Below are 24,509 nucleotides of genomic sequence, written 5' to 3' on the forward strand. Positions count from 1 at the left end.
CCCTGCTGTCGGGCTTACAACAGAATCTTCTTCTTCTGGAATATCTCCAGGAAGAACAGAGCAATATAGACGACATAGTTCATCACCTCAATTTGAACCACGAAAATGGACCCGCAGGGCCATTTTCCGGTTTTCCGGTTTGGTTGTTGTATAAATATTACAGCGCATTCCCAACATTTCGTTGCCTGTTTTCGCCTATTTTTGCTTTGGCACCACAGCGCCACTTACAGGCCTGGCATACATTTTGCAGCGTTGTCATGCATTCGTGTGGTTGATCACATTTATTTTAAGTCTCCGTCTTTACGACAAACCTGCTGGAAAATATTAGCGTTTCATGTACGTTTTGACTTCGTGTGGACGGGGCCTAACTCACCAAGTTAACTGTAGAAGAAGAATATGGTTGTTTACCATGGACTTTAAATCACTCATAATATGGTAACAATGGAATAACAGATGGATGGATAATAAAGATTTAGTAATAATCCACTTTTCATAAACTCTAACCATAACCACATGGTAGTAGGTTGTAAAAAAAAAGCTCTAATCCAGACTTCCTTTTAAGACCACATTTTTAAGCCGCTTTGATGGCTTTTTAACTACCAACAACCTATGATAAGTTAGGCAACAGCAACTAAACTGGATTCCAGTCTGGACTAAACTAAGTCCAGACTGGTGTAAAGTTAGACTAGCCGGGTAGCTTTGGATTATTTTTATGCTGCAAGTTTCTTTCAGCCTAATGTCACCAACTGAGAACATTCCCAACGAATGTCAGATGGTTGAGGGATTAATTCATAGTTCGATCATCACGGGAAATATTTCAGGTCCTAAACTAGCCCAGATAATAACACTGCCACCACCTTGTTTGATTCCAGGGTCATAGTTCTTTCTTGTGGTAGTGTGTTAGCAGTTAATTAAATAGAAAGGAATGTCAAAAAAAGTATTTTGGATGATCAAGATTATTTTTGGTAAATGTAAGACACTTTTTTGTGTTTATTACCTTCAGCAGTGGCTTACTTTTAATCTTAACTGAAGCAAATCAAGCCTATAAGCTCAGAGTGTTTGGAGTTCATCTGTGACCTCCTATTAAATAAAGCCCTCCTGGATTAAGTTGGTTTTTCTCCACTATTCCATTGTTTTTTTTATTGTGGATAGTGACTCTCTGTGTGATTTTTGGAGTCCCAAAACATTAGAAAGAACTTTGTAACTCTTTCCAGATTAAAAAATATCAGTTACTTTTTCTCATCTGTTTGAAATTCTTTTGGATAAAGGACTGATACATTTCTTTTTGAGAACCTTCTTCCTGTAGTAAAACCAGAGATTATTTGGAATACAGATCTCAGGAAGCAATCATGCCTGCTTGTGGCTCAAGATATAAAACCCTCCTTACTAAAGATTGTGGTTAATCACCAACGGTTCATAATTTAACAAGAGGTTAATTCTAATGTTGCATACAGTCTAGGTGATTTGTGTAGCTTTTTTTTAGTTTTTTTGATAAGATTATTATCACATGAAAACTACATGTGTATCTATTTAAAATAATTTAATTTTATCCAACATTTTTTAGGAATCTAAAAGATGCAAGAGTTATTATAAGTGTAAATACAGAAGAAATCTGTACATGGGGAATTATACAATGTAGATGCTGTAACATAACAGCTCTCAAGAGGAGTTTTCTTTTCATTCCCATTCATCATCACTCCCTCCTCTTCACACTTCATTCAGCAGTCCTTTGCCTATGACATATTTTTCCCCAGATGCATTGTTCCAGCCGGTCTGGGACTGATTTTTCTCTCAGCAGGCATTTGATCATGAAGCAAAACACTGGATGTATGGTGGCAGAAAAAAAAAAGAGTCAAAGATCACAAATATAAAATTTCTCCTTATGTACATGTGCAGCAAATTCACAGCTTTGAATCCAAATGGTTACTGTGGTCTGAAGGAAACCGTATGAGATCAGACATGAAGTTTGGATTAATAATATAATCTGGCAGAACAAGGCCATACTTTCAGCCAGAATCAATAAATGTTCAAATATTTCTTAAGACACCTTTAACCTAATGATCAGGGCATCCTGGGGGTTGATCAAAACTATCCTTTACAGTCTTTTAAAGATCTCTGGGGGGGGGGGGGGGGGGGGGTGGCCTAGTGGTTAGGGCATAGAGCTTGGAATCCTGAGGTTCTGAGTTTGAGCCCCACTCCCACAAACTGCCACTCTGGGTCTCTAAGCAAGATTCTTAACCCCACACTACTCCCCGGGCGCAACAGGATGGCAGCCCACTGCTCCCCAATAGGATAGATTAAATGTAGAGGTAAATTTTTGCAAAGTGAGATCAATGAAGTTCAATTATTATCATGTTTGTATATATAAATTTAAACCCATTTGAGAAGGTGTATTCTACTTATAAGTTTATCTTTTATTTAACTTTTTTTTTTTTAAATCAGGAGATGAAAGTAGGCAATATCCTGCAACCCTGCTTTTTTCTGTAGGAAAACTCTTTGATGGCCAAAGATTGGGGTTGATTAGGTTTTCATTGTTGTTTAGATAAGGAGAAAATCTAGCAGAGATAATGCACTTTAGGACTTTGCACATCCATTCAACAACTATGAACACATGAAGCGTTTATGATTCACACGGTTTGCTCTGACCATTTTATGACCACCCTCAGGATTTACACGTCAAACAGAAAGGAGGTCAGGGCGACATGTGGCGTCGCACCTTTAGCCTCCTACACACTAACCTTCCTATAATTAACACATCCTGTGTTTGTCGTCTGGTTGCATGCTTTTGAACAGAGTCATCTGTCTCTTTGTTACACAGTCTGTCAAACTGAGCCCATGTCATAAAATATTGACTTGTTCCTGTCCAGGACAAGTTTAGGTATCCCTGTTTATCCAGCAGAATAGCACACATGTGATTGGTTTGTTCATGTTTAAGAGGATTTCTTCTCTGCTTGACAAAATCCTTGTAACTCTATTTTTAGACATCTTGTGAAAATCAACTCCATGTGTAGCTTTTACCCTTCATATTCAGGTTTAGTTGATATATTCCCTGTGAAAAGTGTCAAAACGAGCAAGTTCAATAACCAAACAATATCAATTTAGTGGCACAAGGTGTTTTCTTTTTTTCTATTTTACCTAAGGCTTAGAACTTAGGAGTCTAAGGTTTGGCAAAATGACCATCAAGGTATCGTTTTGTGTAGAGAGGTGATCACTAAATTGAACAGCCTTGTTTTTATAAGACACTCTTTTAAAACCAGATTAAAGCCCAGATCTAATCACAATGCACTACTAAAAAATAAGGCCCTTAGGGTTTTTTTAAAGGGGCCCAATCATATAATATCCCTATAAAAATAAAACACCCTAAAACATATGTTCAGATTAGAATAAAGCAAGTGCTCATTTTGATACTGTTTACCTAGTCCTTTTTAATCCGGAAATCATTTTTGCACTAGCCTTGATCATCAGATTAACACTGTTCACCATGCTGCCATCTGCTGGCAGTAGTCACAGCTGCATTCATTAATGAGGCTGGGATGGCAAATAGCTGCAAATGCATAAACAAGCAACATTTCATAAAATCAGTTCATGGCTAGGCCTCTTTTTATAACATGTTTTAACAGTCAAAACATCTATCTAACATTATTTGAGAACATCTATTTTACTCTGGAACACAACTCTGGAAAGAGTTTTTAGTAGCAAAACATAAAGACAAACAAAATGACATATATGATTTTGAATGTTTTTTCTCTCACTTTGTTGCTGATAAGTTTTTATTTGTTTTCTGGTTAGGAGAAAAAAATGTCTCTCACAGTTGACTGTATTTGGCTAGAAGCATAAAGGACATATTGGTTTAGTTTGAGCTTGCCGACTCATAAAATGTCAACAACCACAACAATCGTTTGAGTCAGAATCCCAGAGACAAAAATATTAAGACATTTGTCATGAGTTTATTTTTAAATATGTCCTCAATAAGCTCTCAAAGGGAATTCTTTAAGCAGACTTAAAGGGCAGAAAACATGACTGAACTCAGCATTAAAGAAATATAAATAAGGTTATTTGCTTTTAGTGGTTTAATGAAACACAATTGTGCTTACATGATTCTTTATTTCTAAATTGTCATGGTTGACAGTAGTGCAGCTGTTTTTTTTTAAGGGGTTTCATTTGACCCACTTGTATGTTTGACAAGAAAATTAAAGTTTGTAAAACAAAGCCACATTAGGAAATATCTGACCCCCGTTTCTCAACGTTAACAAACAGTTATACGTTGTCATGGTGATTTCTTACTTTTTTTCCCCAGCTTTGGAGTTCAGAGTTCCAATTATGTGATATCTTTCCACTAAAACTTGCACTCTGTCATGTGTTGCTTTGAAACATTGTTCAGAAACTGATGCATTCAGACTCAGTTGTGCATTATGTCATAAACTGTGGATGGAAACAAGCACATAGTATAAAATCATCCAACAACGGATCCTGAGGCTTTTTATTATTCCTGCTTAATTGTGAAATCATAGTTGGATGTTACTCTTCATTTAACTCCATGGGCCAGCTTTCCAGATGACCTACATCCAAACTGCTGCCAAAAGAGAATCATGACCACATGGATATGAATGGAAACTAGTTTTCCCAAAACCAGAGATGGGAAGTAACGAAGTACAAATACTTCGTTACTGTACTCAAGTAGATTTTTCTGATATTTTTACTTTACTTTACTACTTATTTTTATGGCGACTTTTTACTTCTACTCCTTACATTTTTACACAAATATCTGTACTTTCTACTCCTTACATTTTAAAAAATTGTCTCGTTACTTTAGTTTTGAATCATTTCAATGGAGTTACCGTTATTATTTTTCACGTCATCAATACCAAATTCAATCTAATTGGATGGGAATCTACGTTGCATTTGATGCACCACTACAAGATGTGTTGACAGATTCGGCGGTATTCATTGGCGGCAAATCATTGCAGCTTGGTGGCGGTGGCGTTAGCATAGTAGTATAGACGACGAGATGATTGAAAATGAACACAACGGAGATCTAGTCCTATTGGCAGACATCCATTTAAAATGTAGGCAACGGCATGAAAAAAGTGGTTTCTACTTTTACTTTTATACTTTAAGTAAATTTACAAGCCTGTACTTTGTTACTTTTACTTGAGTAAAGGAGTTTAATCAGTACTTCCACTTTTACCAGAGTATTTTTTAACACAAGTATCTGTACTTTTACTTAAGTACGGAAAGTGAGTACTTTTGCCATCTCTGCCCAAAACCCAGTCTGAACTCAGCTGCTGACAAATCTTTAACCAAGAGCTAATCTCCAGTGATCACTGTGCTCAAAGCAATGTTTTCACTTAACATGAGGGTATTTCCTCAATCATCGTTTTAGAAGATGACCTTTTCTCCCCTTCTACGTCTCAAGGAACTGACTAAATAGGTCCTAAAGGATTTTATGTCAGATAAGGAATAAAACTATGACAAATTACTACTTGTGTTATTTTAGCCATTATATGTAAAGAAATCCTGGTCATGATTGGCTGAACTTCCACTGCATACTGTTAATCACATTATGAACCGATTACCACAGTTCAAAAAGTTAGCAATGTTGGTACGGTTCATGAAAAGATGACTGAAACCTCTGTATAGGTTGCCACAACAAAAGCAAAGTAAAACACTTGGGATGGGCAAAAAACATCTGCAAACCTTCATCAAACAAACATCTGATAAAAAGAAAATGACTCCGGCCTGAATATCAAAGACCTACAAACTGTTTCAAGTCAGCCAGAACTGGAAGGAGCATCGGTTTCTGTTTTATTTAGGAAGTTTTAATTTTGAATAAACTTGAAGTTTGTGACTAAGAGGTACAAAGGCTCTGATTAAACAAAGGTTCTTTTTTTCCCCCTTGGAGTTGTTAGCAGTCAGTATCCTACCCACTGTAGATGCACCCTTAGTATAGATCAAAGCTAATGATAGAAGATCTCTCTCATTTTAAAACTACCTAAGTCTTAAAAACACAGTATTGGCTCTTAATGCAGTTTCACAATCTCTGCTATCCATTATTTCGACTACAAAATAGTCGATTAGCAACATGTACCATTTTGAACCAAGTTTCCCACATGATTTGTGGCAACACATAATAAACTCACATGCTTTATAGTGTAAATAACTGCAGACGTGTCCATAAAAGCATCAGATGTAAAAGTTGAGTCAGCGTACAGAGATGTTGCCTAACTCTGGGCCTCCGGACACTTTGACCTGCTTATTTTAAATCTTATTCTGCTCCATTACTCCTGAATCACGTTGCCAAGTGATTCCCAGACTTCTAAAGAATTCAAGACGAACTTTTGAGGTAATTCAGCACTGAGCATCGCGCCACACTACATGGTCACCCCCTGGAAACTCCTCTTTTAATGCTGCAGCATAAGCCTTGCATAAGAGCAAATCATAAATATCCAACTCTTTTTTTCAGCTTAATCATACAGAGCAGGGAAAAAAAGCTGACATTTATTTAGTTATCCAATGACTTCCATTTTCCCGATGGTATAGATAAGATTGGACACAGAGGCTGGTTTATAGATGACAATACTAGAGTAATAATGAGGCACTGGACCTATTGCCCTGCTTCTTAACCTTGTGGAACCGGATCCTACCCCTCACCAATCCCAGTCCTCACTGCCCACTGTTTTGAATGCATATCTGCTCTAGTACTGAATGTCTTCTTTTAAAACTTAGGTCCTCCTCTGTGTCACATCAGAGCAGTAGACAAGGTCCCTTCCCTGTAAATTGAAACCCTCCTCTAAGTATATCCAGAGTTTACCTATTTACCGGATGACAATGATCTTCTCATCTCTTCATCTTCTCATCTCTATCAACATCATCCCTCTTCAGCAAAAAAGTAACCACCTTAGTTCCAACTGCATCAACTTTTTCATTATCGCTACACAGAAACAGCGCCCTTAGGGCCAGATTTATCAAGATCCAATTTTGCGTGCAGTAATTTGCGCTCGCAAACTGGAATTTTGAGCGAGGGGCTGAACCATGGTTTGCGGGTGATTTAACAAGAGCGATTGCGTAGTAGCAGGTGCAAAACTGTTGGAGACGCCCTATTTAAATGATGGTTTTGCGCGTTTTGTGGTTTGCAGCAAAGTAGTTTGTACAAACTAGTACATTAAGAAATTTAAATTTTACAGTGACACCCCCACCCCCTACAGAAAAAAAAAAAAAAATAAATAAAAATATATATATATATATATATATATATATATATATATATATATATATAAACTTTGGCAACCTTTATTCCCTAAGGTGGTATGTGGCTGAATTTCTACTTTACTGCACTAAAAACAAAAAACAAAAAAAACAGGTGTTTTGTATTGGCCTGTAGAAAAATGCACATACCAAATTGCTCACAAGAAGTGACTGTGGATGAGATTACAGCGCGTACGCATCCCCGCAGCATTGGCATGTTGCTCCACAGGCGCAGAGGTCGGGGTTCTCCGGTAGGGCGTCAGGGCGACATGGCATTTAGAACGTCGGACAGCACTTCTTAAAAACTAGATTGGGAGATCCCAGCTCTCGCTGCAACCGTACGCTGGAATGACCCAGATGCAAAAAAGTGCAATGTTGCAAGGAGTTTTGTGATATCTGGTATTGCGTGGGTCCTCCTTGTGGCTGGCTCCAAATCCATTCGGAGTTCCTCCAACAGCTCCAAAATGGCAATGCTGGATAAACGATATGTTTTGATGATCGTTTCCTCATTCATTCCAAAAATATTCACACGGAGTGAAAAAATGCATTCTCTGCGTCTCCTTGCTTCATTTCAATGTCTCCTTCTTGCGACAATAACCGCTGCCATGTGTGCGCAATTACGCATACAGACCATTTGCACCTTCTTTTGAAACGTGTTAAATATAGAGTCAGATACCGTTAGCAAAATTGCTTTCAGGTTTGATAAATCACTTTGCGATTGCTAAATTAATATATTTACATGTTCTCCTGCCACAAGACGCACTTTTGCGTGTAAACGCCCCATATTGCATATTCATTGCAGAAAAAGTACTAAATGGATCAGAGGCGCTATTTAGCACGTTTTAAAGACCAAATCCTTTTAGCACGCTGTTGATAGATCAGTTTGTACATTTTTTAGCGTGCGCAGTGAAATAGCTCACGGTTTTATACACACAAACCTATGATAGATCTGGCCCTTAGTGTTCAAGATAATTAACATCATTTGGAGCAGATGTAGAGCACCATTAATCTGGTTTTGTGCATAGATGTGTGTTGAGTGTACATGTGATATGCAGACCATGCTCATCCCCATTAATGAAATATTTCACTATGTGCTTAATAGGGTTTTGCTGTTTTCAATAAAACCAAGCATGCTGCACAACTAATTCCTAAACAGGTTTATATTTACAACATAAAGCAGAAGACTAATTTTATCTACTAGTTAAACAGCTTCTATCCTTGTATTGTTTATAAATGGTAAACATATTGTTTGCCTTGCGTACATCACTTGTTGCTATTTAATCCAAGATATCTTGAGAAACTGATCATTATCTTTCCTAATAAACTCAGTTAAGTCACAAAGATTAAGCTCCAGTGTGTTCAATCAATCAATCAATGTAAAAGAAAATGCTGTATTTATAAAACGAATCCTGTCAAATTCTGTCATTTCCTGTCAAAATTAAAAGCAGAGCATTCAAAGATTATTTCTCCCTGTATGATAAACTGGTAACAGACAGACCTGTAGGAAACAATTTCCCCTTTTCCAAACAAAGGAAAATCAATATACCAACTTCTTCTAAAAAAAAAAAATAAAAAATACGCCCAGAAATGGGAATGTTGCTGTGGTGACAGCTCTGTTTTCAGCAGTATTTACAGCATGCAGCCTGGAAATATTTGTCCCTGGTGCCTTCTTTGGCGAGTCATCCTGCATACTCCAGAACACACACACTTATTTTCCCCCCGCTCTCTCCCTTGAAGAAGTATTTGAATCATGGCAGTGGATTATAGATATGGCAAACAGACAAACAGCCTGATGATGGGCCACCACTCCAAGCCAACATCTGTAGGATCCTAAACGTGTGTCTCTTTTCCTTAAACTCTATGCTGGACTACACAGAGCCTGGCAAACGTCTTTACACTCCTTGAACTTGTACAGATTTAGTCACACTTTAAATACAGACTTCATTGTATTTCAGCGGGTTTTTTGTGAAAGATCAACACAAAGTTGCACATAAACATGAGGAAGAAGAGAAAATTTGATGTCAGTCAGCCTCCTGCCCATAATGAAAAAGGTAAACCCACAGCATTATAGTGTCTCCACCATGTTCCATCTTTGAAGTGGTGTCAGCTCATCTGATTAGCCCCCTTTTCCACATGTTTTGTGTATCCTCTACTTTTTAATAGAAAAATTGATTTCTAGAGTCTTTGTTTTTGCTTTTCCACAATATCCTGATTTTAAGAGCACCCAGATTGCAGTTTTCCCCATTAACAGATTGCACCACCTTGGCAGTGGATCTTTGCAGCTTCTTTAGCGTTACCATCGACCTTTGACTGTTTCTTTTATTAATGACATCCTTCTACAGAATGGCTACTCTGTGTTGATGTATCACGTAACAATAATTGACATATTTAGCTCTAACAGGATGAACTGATAACTGGATCAAGCAATATGACGAATTCTAACAGAGCCTAGAAGTGAAATATCATATTCCAATCATCTCATTAAATTGCTTCCAATTTTGAAAGCTCCAGCTTGAGAGGAGCTCAATACAAAACATCAGGTGAATGGTTAATCTCTGTGGAGACTATATTAACTAATAATACCATCTAACTACGCCTGAACAAAGGCACCCCTGTGACATCAGACTTCTCTGGTCAAAACTGAACAAAAAAAACTGCAAAGGGCCCATCTGGATTCCAGCCTTGGGACGAAAGCGATGACAGCTTATTAGCATGGTAGTCTGAAGGCTGGTGAAATAACCTAAATCAGAGAGTGTAAAAGATTTTAGGATTTATATCCATATGCATTCCATTTTCTTCATAGTGGGAAGGAAAATATGCACTTCTTTAAGCCCTAATAGGGAAAGTGTGAAGTGTTCTGACTGATCAATTACTTGAGATTTGAAAACATGATTCCAGCTGTAATAACACTACCAGGAGCAGTTGAAAAATCAATCAGGGTTTGGGAAAAACTATAGATAATTTACTTCATATTCCACCAAATTGATCAGAGGAATTTCATTATCAATGTCAGGGTATCAAGTTCACAGCAAGGAAGCTAAAACATTTTTTAAAGCCAAGGGAATTCTGAGTTTCAGCATCCTAGTAGAGAAACGTTTAGACATTAGATAAACACTGCCATATGTCTAAAAACATCAAACGCAATTTTTCCAAAAAAGTGTCTTACCAAAAAGCAATGAAGGGCATTGCTTTGGAAAGCACTTTCAGTTTCTCAGGGAAACCCAGTAACATATGATTAAAATCCCTGTGAAGCACTAACAGGTATGTCATCATACACCACAATGTCAAGGCTTAAAGGAATGAAGTTCAACCTCTAGAGTATTTAAAGAGCTTTGCAGGAGGGCTCATAAATAATGAAAACTATCGTAAAAAAACAAAGTAGGCCTGAAAGTTATCTCATCATACACTGACGTCTGGTTGTGAAGTTAAGAGCAATGAATTGCAAACTTTCCAGAGCTTGATAAAGCCTTTGTTTTACCATCCACACTCTCATTTTCCATGACAAATCCTTGCTGAAGGTAGTGAATCTAAAAGTAGTCCAAATCATATCCCTAATTATCTATATGATTTGATGCACTTTTTAAATAAAAAATTTATTCAGATCACTTAATAATTTAAAAAGGTTTTGCTACTCACTCAGAAATGGCCAAACTGGTTTTAGAGAGGTGGAAAAATAGTTTGGTGAGATTACGCAATAGAATCTAAAATTCATGAAAACTGACACCTTTACATGCATCTCTGCAATACTCCTGTAAATTGGATGAGTATAGCAAAAGTTCCAGTTTTAAAGCACTCACAAAAGTCTTAACAGAACAACTCCTGAAGAGTCAATCTAAGCTGCAATATTTCAGTAATTTCTTTTAAATAAACACACACTTCTGAGCAAGAATATTTTTCCACCAGCAGGATAAAATGAGATCTGTTCCTGCAGCAGACAGAGTGCACATACCGTCCAGCAGCTGATAGGCATTGGAGTGATGGCAGCACAGACAGAGAAGGAGGAGAGCTATTCCAAAGAACCAGGGAGGAATGCTGTATAAAAGCACACTGAAGAGTTAGAAAACTAAAACAATTCCAAATCAACTTATTCTCAGAATATATGCAGAGTTTAATTTACCGTGAAGTCATCTTCACTGATGGTGAGCTTTAATCCAAGCTAAAATTATTTCCCTTTTCATTGATTTGGTGGTGACAGAGAGAGAGATGGAGCTCACTCTGTCCCTCTTTTACTCCCTCCAAAGTAAAAACTTCTCTCTCCTCCTCCTCCTACTTGCTCTTGCTCCCCCTCTGGTTCCCAGTTAAACAAAGGCAGCTTCAGAGCATCAGGACTGGAGCTGAAATCTGACTCCCCCCTCCCCGTTTCTCCACGGACCACCGCTTTCTAATGCAGCCCTCCCCTCAAACATCACAGAACCAGATACAAATTAACACACTCCGGTTAAGCCAGCCCTCCTCCCACAGTTTTCCTGCTCCTCCTTTCACCGGTGTGGTTTCTCTCACTTCACCAAAGCTTAAAAACCTTTTCCTTGTGTGGCCTTGACTTGTTGTGGGAAGATCACTAGATGTTTGCAACATCAGGAGAATTTTATATGATGGAAATATGTATAATAAACTCCTACAACAATGAGCATGGGAACAGACGTTTACTCAAACCCATACAAAAAATTCCCAAAATAAAGTATTTAACCTTCCTCTGGCTACAAAATACACACTAAAATAACTGTAACAGATTTAGCCTATCTGTTAGTTTCATATTATTAATACTTTAATAACTTTAACCAAATCCTCATTTTTATAGAATTTGGAAACATATTTCTAGGTTTAAATGAAAGGAATTAAAAGTAAAATACAATAACAAGTGTATAATTACTGTCTGTTTGCTTTGATCAGAATTAAGATTGTAAACGAGAGATTTTCTTTAAGTTAGCAAAGACTGGTGTAAAAAAAAAAAGAGATTCCATATGATAGAAGTAAAAAGTATAATTATGGATTTCCTTTCCAAAGGTTCTTCAGTAACGGATTATGAGCTAGTGTGACCACCTCCATACAAGCAGATGTTTTAGCAGTTTTCTGGTCTGAAGTTAACCTGTGTTTTAATACAAGGCAAAGGGGAAAAGGTCCTTAGAAAAGCGACTGTTACAACAAATGAAAGAACACTTGTAAACATCAGGTGTTGACCAAAAGAAGCTGATTCTGGCCCTGACAAGTAACTGAACAGTAAATAGATAGTGTGTGTTATTGTAGAAAAAATTTAAAAATAAAATGAGCCTTTTTTAGCATCTGAGATGCATTTTTTATCAGTTTTTTTTTTCCACCCAGCAGACAAACTGCGATGTATCAACGTCGGATATGGGTTGCAACATTGGACAACCAAAAGCCAACATTGGTTAAACATAACGTTTTTAACATCAGTCTTATGTTGTCATTAAACTGGTTTCAAGTTGTGTTGGGGACTGCATGGTGGAAGGAAGAAGGTTCTGGGTTTGATTCTCGGCCTGGGGGGGGCTGGGTCTTTCTACATGTTCTTCTTGTACATGCGTAGGTTCTCTCTTGGTTCTCCGGCTTCCTCCCACAACCCAAAAAAATGAATGTTAGGTTAATTGGCTTCTCTAAATTGTCCTAAGGTGTGAGTGTGTACAGTTGTGTGTCCAGGGTGCATCTCGCCTCTCGTCCATTGACAGGATGGGCATTGGCCCACTCCGACTCTGACAAGGACTAAGGAGGTAAAAATGATGGATGGAAGAAGTTTTCTGGGATTGTAACCAATAGCTAACGTCTCAACGTTGAGGGCTAATGTTCAATTGAGAAAGGATTTAACGTAAATCGAACTTTCAATTTCTCACCATAATCCAATGGTTATACAACCTTGGGGTAGAACATTGTTTCAATGTTACATCAGCGTCAAGTGCGTGCTGGAAAAGTGCAACACAGTGTGATATAGCTAATATATTTAGACAGCAAGAGAGTAACACTTTCTAATAACAGAAAAGGCAGAACAGATGCCCAAAAATGTTATCCTATTTTATCTTTCAGAGATTTAAATCTCTTCTATGGAACATGCTGGATTTGGTGATACCCATAAATAGAAAAACAATTTATAATAGTCGCCAATCTTTCCAGATGTGGGTTTTCCCCATATCAGGTCATGCCATGTTCTGATTAATTGCAAAAAACTCAAAACCTCTATTGTGGACTCTATGGGTCTCAGCTGGCTTGTTAAGTTATGTTGGAAGGATTAAGAAAATACCAAGTTTTTCCCTCAGGAAAATATGGCATTCAACAAAAGGCTTTCATCAGAATGCTTCCCAAGACATCAAAGAGAATGCCATTTGGTCAGATGGAACTGAGGAACCGAGGATCTGCCATGATGTGAAACATCATGCTTGGCAAAACATGGCATAAGTATTTCACACAAACTATAGAGGATAGTGCATGTTATGATTTGGATCTACAGTTATTGAGTAAACAAAAAACTATAGTATAATGTATATAGTATACTAAAGTATAATGGACCCTTCGCTGGCCCAGACCATAAGCATCAACACAAAACCTCTAACAGTTTGAAAGGAAGAAAAAAAGTCCAAACCTCAGTGTGAATGTACAGGGAAAATGTTGTACATAAGCGACTGTCATAAAAACCTCAATGAACTTAAGCGATGTGGTAAAGAGAAATGGGCATAAATTCTTCCACAGTGCTGTTAAAGACGAATTAAGTCTTACAGAAAATAACTACTTCCAGCTATTACTGCTAAAATCTCCTTACAAGCTTCTGAATCATGGTGTCCTGTTATTTTTCCCCCCATGACTTTAGTGCTATTCATAGAAACATTTTTCCTCCCGATGACTGAAGCACAGGCACACAATACAAGATTGTTGCTTGTTTCCTTTCTTGCTCTTGTCATGGCAGCTGGTTTAAAGGTTAACTATTGGCTCAACTCACCTATCTGATGAGATGAAGCTCTTTTTAAATCTTAAATCATAATTCCCATTACTAAAAAAAGACTACAATTGCCTTAGGTATGGATTAAAGAAAAAGCTCTTTTCTTTTTTAAAAGAAAAAAAGCTAGATTTTAAAGATTGTCAATAACTTTGTCTGAGGAATTTTTAATTAGACACTTCGAATCTTTGCATCTTAGCAGGCCATCACCAGCTAATGTTTGTCTTAGATTTTACAATGGTACCAAATGGAATCTGCCTGTAATGCAGTAACAACCTCTAGTCCTGCTGCAGGAGCCAAAGTGGCAGAGTAGAGGAGAGATAAGGATGTGCTTGAACCTTGTCTCTGACAGCTCAGACAGATAGCAGTCATCAGGGTCGATGAGCAAGGCTGTTCAAGAGATGGCATCAGTTTTCACTTACTACTACCACTGGCAAGTGACATTCCAGTGAGTGCTGGCTTGTTGTTGCATTTGAGGAACGGTTCTCAAAGGGCAAGCCTTAATGAGTAAACCAGCTACACTTCCAGAAAGATTGTCCACTTTCTCTATTTCCTTTGCAAAAAAGAAATGCTGCACTTCTCCCCCTTTCTCTTGCTGTCCGGTTCATGTCTAACTACTTTGAAAATGCTATATAGTGCCACAAAAAAGAGGTTTTTACATAATTATCCCTCCACCTACCAAATATGTTGCCACCTAGAAGTCAGCCAAGTATTGACGGAATAGGAGACATGCAGTAACTATCTGACAGATGCAGTCATCCTGCTGGTTTGGTCCGTGGATTGGTCGATGAATGGTTACATCTAGAAAATTCACAACTTCAGTTGGCACAATCTGGTTTCACACATAGTTTTAGACTGGCCAAAACAGCATAATGGAGTTGCAAGTGATTTCTTGGAGGGGAGCATTGATTCAAGTATTGGGCTGTTAAAAAATCACAGCTCAAGGAAGAAGGGTGGTCTCACAGAGCTTTTTTGTTACTTTGCTCTTTAAATGTACATGCATGTCTTAGTTGCATGTCTTTGGCTACATCCAAAATAATCCAATTGGAGCCTCTTTTTGATCCCGTTTGTTCATATTTTATGGGGTCAACATTAAGATCACCAACAGGAGTAGGAAAGGAAGACTAGAAGGAAGACTACTCTACCAATTCCTGTTAGACTTTTATTCAAAATGACTGCACTCAGTCTATTTATAAAGCCTGAACCCACAATGCATTTTATCTCGAGGCACTTTACAGAGACAATTTATTTGAATTATGCAGACTGAATGGTTTGAATTTTACTATCTAAGGAAACCCAGCTGTTTGCATCAAGTCACTGAGTTTACAGGATTTGCTTCAAAGTAGTGGAACTAAAAAGTAAGTGTCACGCTCCTGAAAAGAACAGATTTGAAAAGGATTACTGCCTTACAACTACAGCCTTCTCTTCTGTAATTTTTTATTTTTTTTGTAGTAGCTTTTAGCTTAATTAGCAGCTATCTTATGTAGTTTTTAGCTTCAGTGGCTAATAGTTTGAGTAGTGGTCAGCCTTCAAGAGTCCTGCAGTGGGCCACATTTGTTGGTGGTCAGACAGACGGCTGGCACCGATGTAAGGCAGCCATTTCTTTCAACATTCCCCACGGCCACTTTGGCTACAGTTAAGCTTGGCACCATCAGTGCCAAGTCTGTATAAATTGGTAAATGACTGAATGTAGTCTACAGAGATTTGTGGTTCTAGAACTAGATGATGTGCTCTGTAAGCACATTTACCATCCAACCCAGATCAGTTTGTATCTTCAAGTCATACTAAACTGGATGAAAACAGAACAAATTATTGGGCTTTACCTTTGAAATTAGGGTCAAGGATCTCAAAGTTGCCTGTTTTCTCTCTTAAAGAAATTAGTTATGTTGTGTTAATTAGTGCGAATGCCACTGAATTCCATTACCTTTAAGTAGCATTTACCTTGAGAAGCAGGAATACAAAGACCCAAAAAAATATTGAAAGTTCTGTCTTCTTCTATTTTCTGTCAGTCAAACCCTGGTGTGGGGCCGAACTTTTACAGATTTAACAAGGATAAAACAGTTTTCTTTGCTAAGAGCCTGCTTAAGCCATTGTCACACCTTGACAATTTAGACAGAGTATGCCTGACATCCCACAATCTTCTAAAATGCTGGCATACAGTATGCTGAACTTTCTATGTATTTTTTCAATTTTCTGCATATACATTGAGTATTCATAAAGAGTCCAGAGAATATGTCCAGCGACAGACTAACTTATACATGACGCACAGCAGCGTAATGCCCATGAAATGTCACAAGCCCAGACATCCCAAGTTCCAAAAACTGATTTCCGGGAGATTGTCATTTTTCATTATCATGTTTACTGCCTGCTAAAAAAAAAAAAGAAAGAAAGAAAGAAAGAAAGAGAAATAAGGTTTGCAGTTGCAGGCGATTAAGTGTCATGTCTGCTAGGAAGTTTGTTGGTTGTGACCGTGGGCAGTGTTTTGCCTGAACGCGTTCATTGAACGAAAGTTCATGAACTCTTTCATATTTTGGGCGAACGTGAACTGAACGTACTGCATTACTGCCTGGTGAACGTTATTGTGAACTCGTTCATTCTGGTGTCTGTGAACGGCACGCTCTCTCAGTTCAGCTCCATTCAATAGGTTGCCAGATTTCTATAGAGCCCTCCAGGCGAAACCCCGGCTAAATCACACCGTAAACAGGCCTTAATATGTAGCGGGGAAAACACCCAATCTGGCAACACCAGCTACCAGTGTCGTAGCCTACAGCCGCGTGCGTCATCAAAACAAAATGCAGCGTGGAAGCCACAGCAGCGTGGAGGCGACCGTGGATGCGACAAAGCAGCAGTATGATCACTTAAAACAGGTTTATGACCAGGTGGTCGGTGAGGATGATGGCAACAATCTTACATTTCTCTGCAAACTTTGCCCGCCGGCTTTCAGTAAAAAAAATCTGTGCTTAAACCTGCCTGGTATAATTTTCCAGGATTCCTTTTTAGTATGTACTGAAATGGAATTTCAAATGGAAAAAAATAGTAAGAATTAAAAAAACATTTGCACCTTAAAGACTACTTTCCTGTTTTTCTTTTAATAATTCCTCATAAAAAAAGACCATTCAAGCAGCACATTTTTCCTGATGTTTTTGAGAATATACTGTAGGGGTGAAAGCTGCAGCTGCTACTAGTGTGAAGTGAATGGCCAGCAACAAAGCCTTAAAACAACAATGGGGAAATGCTGTCCCCTCAATGCTAATGTAAACCCTGGTTGGATAAGGATTCAAAACTGGATATGAAGATGAAATCTGACGCACAGTTTCAGTGTTACAACTGATAAAATAATTGCTGTCTGTGGTTCTACAGTAGGCTATGGTGTAATTGAGCAATACATGAAAAAAAAAGAACTATGAACTATGAACTAGTTCATTTTTTGGAACTGTGAACTTAGTTCAAAATTCTGAATTATGAACTATGAACTGAACTAGTTCATTTTAAAATGTGTGAACTGAACAAAATACAGTAGCTGTACATTAGAAACATGTTCAGCTGTCATCTGGAACATCTCAAATACTTTGATATGCATTGGAGATAAGTTCTTGACAAGTTATGCATAAGTTATGCACAAGTTACTCATATGTTTTGGATTAGCTGGACACCACAACTTAGTAACTTACACTTAACGTCAACAATCAGATAACCTGTAACTTATGCCCCACGTATGAGCGTACGCTGGCATACGTCAATAAATTTTGAGCATGCTCAATGTACTTCCTGTATGTCGACATGTGCCACTGTGTTTTAGAGTGCTCATAACTTATACAAAACTAACCCATAATTTATCCAATGTATGCCAGCGTTTTTGCTAGATTTTTTTGTACATCAGGCATATGCTGGCCAAATCGTCAAAGTGTGACAGGGGCTTTAGAAAAGGGATCATACACAATAGCTATCGCAAATGAAAAAGTTTGAGTCCAAAAATATATAAATATATTTACTCCTACTTATGTGCAGACTAAATATAAATGGTTTCATATTTCAAACACTCAGAGATATGAATATCAATCTATAGAAATTTTAGGGCATTGGAAAGATTGGTTATTCCAAGATACTTTCTCCTAAAACAACCTTAGAGAGAAAAATTGCAAATCTCTAATTTTAAGGAACAAAACACTGAAACCAGTCTATGTGGTGAGTGAGACAAAGCAGTAGGTCAAAACTGCTTTGAAAAAAAAAAAAAAAAACACACCAAAACAGATTAGATATTTACAGAGTGCAAAGTGTTTCAGCCAGTATGTGGTGAGAGATTAAAGGGATCCTATCCTAAGGCTCAGCATTGTGAGTCACTGAAATACCAGATTGTCCTTGCTTTTTAGCTGACGGTTGTGAGAATGAAGACTGAGCTGCCCCAGGTGACATCAGAACTGAGGAACAAAAGGAAAAATATCTGCAAATAGAACAGAAATTAAAGTAAAAACAAGAGAACTTTTGAATAGAAATTCTGTGTTTTCTCCCTGTGCTGAATGTTGCTGCCTAGGAATTGTCTTTCTCTATATACATTTAATTTACAGCCATTTAAAATCATACACATGTACAATAATTCGAAATGAATAGCCAAAATGGTAACAAGTGTGGATCTCACAGTTTATTGATATATATTACATTTCTTGCTTATAATTTAGTCCCTCCATGGTGCAAAGGTTTAAGTATTTGCCTTTTACTTGGGCTACTGGGAATTGAATCCCAAGCACTGTACTGAACACATGTATTGGGTAAAGATATATTTAAAACTGTGATTTCAATTTTTGATGGATTTGAGCTCAAGCAAGTTTTTAAAGGCCCTGCAGGCGCTTTAGGGACAGCCAAAGACATAAACTGTATAAAAACCTTTCTTCCAAATTGTTTGACAGGATATAAGTCTAAACCTGTCCTTTTTTTAAGTCAGTTTTGATAACCAAGATTATCTCCATTTGTTGAGAGATAGATAACTTTTAATTACATTCCTTATATACCATTACATTAAATGGCTTTTTAACAGTTTAGAGAAATCCATGAGGCTTCTAAAAGGTTCATTTAAAACCTATTTTAGGGAAATGGATGAACTGCTGCAGAGGATTCTGACATCACTTCAATGTCACATTCTGCTTTTAATGCAGTTATGTACAAAAATTAATACAGGAATGTGTTTTAAACCAAGATGTAAAATTCAACCTTCAAGCAAAAGCAATAGACCTTTTGAAAATGCTGAATGAAGCTGTTAGAAATTAGAAACGTAATTTTATACTGTGGTATGCACACCATATCAACATGGGCTGGGAGGCCACTCATTGAGGAACAAGCCAGTAATTCCAAAAACCACAAACCTAACCCAGAGTTTCAGAAAAAAAAATAATATTGTGGCTAAAGCATCAGCTTTACTTTCAAATCAGATAGTAAATAAATGTTTCCCAAGTTTAGAAGTCAAAAATAATGAAAACTTTTAAGCTACCGTAGATCTAGATTTTGTTTTACTAGCAGTACTTTATGAAAAGCTGCGGATGAGCAGATAAAAAGACACAAAGGACCCTGATAAGTTCAAAATAAAGACAGGCCTATACATTTTAGTACCCTGCTGAATGAAGTCAGTCCATCTGCTGCATTTTCTACACAGTAAATATTGCTAAAACATTGAGATCAAAGTTTGACTGAGCTCTGTGCCTGTATGCAGCTTCCGTATGCGACCAAATCCATTTTGCTTTATCCTATTTTTTCTTCCTGTTAATTCTGCATAGAATTTTAATAAGTGAGGGACTCCAATTTGAAAAGATCAACTAAAACAATTAAGTTAATAAAGTAAATGTTACAATCTGATAAAAAATAAGCATTATGTAAATGTTATGGTGTGAATTTTATTTTTAAATCAAACATAACTACAATTTCATGCTGAAAACACAGAATTATGTGAGCTTTTCATAAATATACAAAAATGCAGGCTTCAAATTCAGCTTTATTTTTCCTCACTTTCAAGGAACTTTATACACAGATTACAAAGTGTAGCAGCATATCTTTAGGTTTTGCTCCTTTACAGAAGCCGAGAGCGGTCGTGTCCCTCCAATTTTTTTCACAATGGTTTTCTCGAGAAAACTAGTGAATTTTCTCTTTAACTAAAGACCACGAAGCTGTTTTTTCGTGATAACAATATGATAATTTTTTCATTAGAACGTTGTTTTCTCGTCATAACGAGATGATTGGTGTGTGTGAAAACTGATAACATCCTTCGATACCACAACAGTGGCAGAGGATTTATAAGTCATGGCAGTTAATGTTTAATTCTGTAAATAATCCTTAACTTTTAGGAAACAAGATGACATTGTTGGTTTGATGACTTGCTTCCATTTCTGATTCATAAGCAATCAGACCTAAGCCTCTGGTGCTTTAGGGCCGGGTGTTTTCTGAACTGCCCCGGTGTTACGCCTGTAACAGGTATAAAATGCATTACCCCCAAAATGTCCAGATTCAACGTTTTTAATAAATAACAGTCAGATTTTTTTCTGCTGTATTACATGCAATCCAATAATCCACCACGACCTGACAATGAGTGAAGAGAAAAGGGAAACTTAAAAATGTATTATTATTATAACTTCTTTTTTGATCAAGTTAGTTGTCTATTTTAACTCTAAGTTTTAGAAATGTACCATTTTCTTAATAAGAAGAGTTTTAGTGAAACCCAATTTTTTGTCTTATTGTTGTATTTCATTCCTATGCAAGTTCAATTTCAGAAACATCAAAGCTGTTAAAACAAAGTAAACTAGAAACAATACATTTCTTCTAAATCTCTATTATTTCCACTACAAGAGTATAAATAAAACCTTATTTGTCTTTGAGGACAGTTTGAGAGAAAAAAAAATATCTTGTTGGATTGTTTGAATGAGAGTAAAACTCAAATCCGGTTTTGATTTCATTGGTTGGAAATCTTTGAGCTTCCTGGTTGTCTGCCAGTTAATCACAGTATTGGTCTTGGTTCAAATACTGAGACCCTTGATGGAAACAAACAATTCTTTAGTTTATATGTTTTTACTTTATAGCACATATTGATCCATTTTTCCTATTCTTTTTCCAGCATATCAGTCATGCTGACAAAATATAAATTTCAGATGTTTCCTTCATTACCAAGGACTCATTTCAAAGATGGACGCAGATTCTGGGTTGATACGTGTAGATGACAATATGATTCTTCAACAACTAAGATATAGTACTTGACCCATTAAAATATAACCTTTCAAATGTTATGTCATTAACCCTATGTAAACAATGGAGGCTTTGCTTTTCCAACCCTAGAGTGAATTCAAATTTCTGCATAAATAAAAACAGGCTTTATGTTGGGACCAAATATCAATTCAAAAAGAGAACTGAAGAAAAACTGTAGTATCTAAAAATAGGTATTTTTAGGCAGGGATACATTAAATATGGTTTCTGCATGACAAACATTACCTGTTTTGCACCTGGCATCCTGACTACAAACTGCTAAATGTTTGCCCTTGGTGTTGATACCTAATGCCTCTTGACAGCAGGATGTTTAGAAGTGATTTAACTTATTGCTGCAACCTATTATACGTAGTCATAAAGTACTGCCAAATACTTCAAGGTAAATGAGAGCATGCTGAGTGTAATGGAACAGTTCTTTCAGTCTCAGAGGCTTCAGTAGCCAGTTATTGTTCATTCATCCAGTGCCCTGCTGCTATTTGGAGAGGAAAATAATGTGGTCCAAAACATGATGGGTTTAATATTCTAGAGACTGACAGCCAAAATAATAGTTGTATGTAACCTTCTAGCTGTCGACTGTGGAAGGCATTGACAACAGTTTAAGAATCCAGTTGGAGATTATACAAGATTTTTGACATAATGCATTATAATGCCCTAACTACCTATCAGGGGTTAGGTACACTGTTGTCCTGAAGGGATGGACATAGATAACAACAATAATCTGGTAGGCTTTGGTGTTGAAATTGCTCATCTAGTACAGAAATTAGCCAATTAACCTTCCCCTACACCTTTATACCACCACCAGATTTAATCAATACCCTTCCAAATAAATTTGGTTACATTACAGGGTTTTCACTCAGTACCTACAGTTTAGGAGTGACACATGATGCATGGAGAGAGAAATGGTTCAGAATTCCTTATTTTCAAGGAGGAAAACTCAAACACTCCCAAAAGTCAGATTTCCGAGTAGGAAACTTGGGGCAACAAGCCTAAACCTGACTTCTGCACTCAAGATGGGTGATACTCATGTCCAGCGTAATTAACTTTCCTACTTTTTCCCATTTGTTTTTTGGCAGTTGTTATGTAATATTTTGAAGATAATATGTTAACTTAGTTTGGGGACACCACAACCGCATTTTACCCAACCATCTACTTAAACCTAGCTCACCCAATCTTCACAGTTTATTAAATTCTAATAGACTGTAATCAAGCCCACCCCCTGCCTTACCCTTAAAAATTTTCATTCCTTATCCCTATTGCTCTCCTTCAACACATCATTCCCACCCCTTTTCCTTCCCTTCAACACATTATCCTCACCCCTCTCATTACAATGTTCTCCTCCCTACCTCTTTATCCTCATGTCTTCTTTTTTCATGTAGCATCCTGGGAGGTCTTACGCAGGCTAGGAAAGGCCAAATCAAGAAGACTCCACCCCTATGCTGATTCCTTTTATCCCAATCTTTCAGTCCTGTCTGCTCAGATGATCTCATCCCCACTTCCAGTTCTTCAGCCCCTTAACTCCTCACTTCAACAAACCTTTAAACCCATAGCCTTGAGGCATGGCCCTTGCTAAAGAAAAGTCAATCACACAAGCGCTACTTTTTAGTTTTCCTAAGACAGTATACTTTATTGCTGTTCATATAATCAAAATGAACCTGCACCTCTTCTCTTGCTGGTGAAGGGGTGCCGGTTCAAGCCATGGCTCTGGCATTTTAACTGAGTTTACTTTAACTGGAGACTGTAGTCGCACTGGAGTTGGCATTGATATGCAGGTTGCTTTACTAAAACTTTTTTCTAAAAAATTTTTGGGTTACACACCTGTTTGTTGGTGCTTTAGGAGTGGGCACTACGCTCCAAAGCACTGATTTATGTGACATGTATTTGCCCATCACCTCATCAACCATTTGGGCTGTCTTTATTATTATGTTCATTCTGTTCTGGTTGCAGTTCCAACATGAAAAGGCCTCAGCAGAGTCGCGTTTATCATCAGGGAGATTCCTTATCTGGTTTCCTTTCACATCATGAACTTTATTCAGGAAATAGAAAATGGTGGAAGCCAAAAGTTCTACACCTGATCTATTCAGATGAAATCCATCTGTCTTGTAGAGGTTTCTCTTTTCCCAGAAGGTATTAAAGTTGTCAATAAGGTCAATCCGTCTTGCAGAGCAGGCTTGTTTGATCCAATTATTGACGTAAGAAACTCTGTGACTTCATGTCTTACTGAAGATGTTGCAACAGGGCCACTAATTAAAACTTTAAAATGGATCTGTTCTGCAGTGTTAAGTAGACTAATCAAGTCATCCTTTAATATTTCTGACTTCCTCTTAGCAACATGATTCTGTGCTTCTTCAAGGTTGGGTTTAATTTTGTGGTCCTTGTGATCCTCTTTAAGATTTCAGAAAGCATGGCACAGCCAGCATTCACTATCTATTTTGCTTTTGGTTTAATCTCATTCAAAGCATCATCAGGTACTATTAATAGTCTTGGCGTAGCAGCTGACTTTTTATGAGGCTGTTTCAGAGAGAGCTGAATGTTGTCATAACCTCTTGTCTAGAATCAGGCCCTTTTCTTCGAGGTCAGTCCCTCTTAGGGCCAAAAATAGTTTTTTTTAGCCAATCCCCATATTCTCTGGCAGGGTCGGCATTGGCATGGTCGTATAAGTTCCATGAACAACATCTACTTCCAAATTGACTTTACGTCTTCATTTCCAAGACAGCCATTCTCTTAAGACACTTGCCTTACTCCTCTGCACTGAAGTGTCCTTTTCCAACGTGTGCTGAAAATAGCATCAAATGTTTACAAATGTTTAAAAAGTAGTCCAAAAACAAAATCCTTGAATTAAAATAGTTTTGTTAAACTTTCTATCACTTTGGCTAAGAAATAAGAAGGTAAAAAGTAAAAAAAAAAAAAATGTAAGCAAGCGAGGAGCAAGCCTAATTTAACAAACAGATTTACTGGCTGAACCTTTCCAACCCAAGCATGTTATCAATAAGAAAACAATCAACTGATTTATATATTTATAATAAACAATATAATTAATAAAAAATATATGTTGGCTTAGCTTGTGCAGAAACTATATATATATATATAT

At 37.3% G+C, this 24,509-nt stretch overlaps 1 protein-coding gene across 2 annotated transcripts in view; it reads right to left on the minus strand.

The window, feature by feature from the left end:
• LOC119787324 (collagen alpha-1(XVIII) chain-like) overlaps nt 1–11,556 on the minus strand; it is an 88,086-nt gene extending 76,530 nt beyond the window's left edge. The window contains exons 1-2 of one of the 2 annotated variants that reach the window (XM_038291122.1): nt 11,363–11,555; nt 11,195–11,277 (exon numbers count right to left, since the gene is read on the minus strand). In XM_038291122.1, the coding sequence (XP_038147050.1) occupies nt 11,195–11,277; nt 11,363–11,373 (94 nt within the window). In that variant the 5' untranslated portion in view covers nt 11,374–11,555. Of the gene's footprint in view, nt 1–11,194; nt 11,278–11,362 lie in introns of both variants that reach the window. The other variant, XM_038291123.1, reaches the window with a different exon arrangement.
• Nucleotides 11,557–24,509: the final 12,953 nt, after the last annotated feature.

The sequence above is a fragment of the Cyprinodon tularosa genome, unplaced genomic scaffold (genome assembly GCF_016077235.1).
Source record: "Cyprinodon tularosa strain WSP-4 unplaced genomic scaffold, ASM1607723v1 ctg294, whole genome shotgun sequence".
NCBI classification, from domain to species: Eukaryota; Metazoa; Chordata; class Actinopteri; order Cyprinodontiformes; family Cyprinodontidae; genus Cyprinodon; species Cyprinodon tularosa.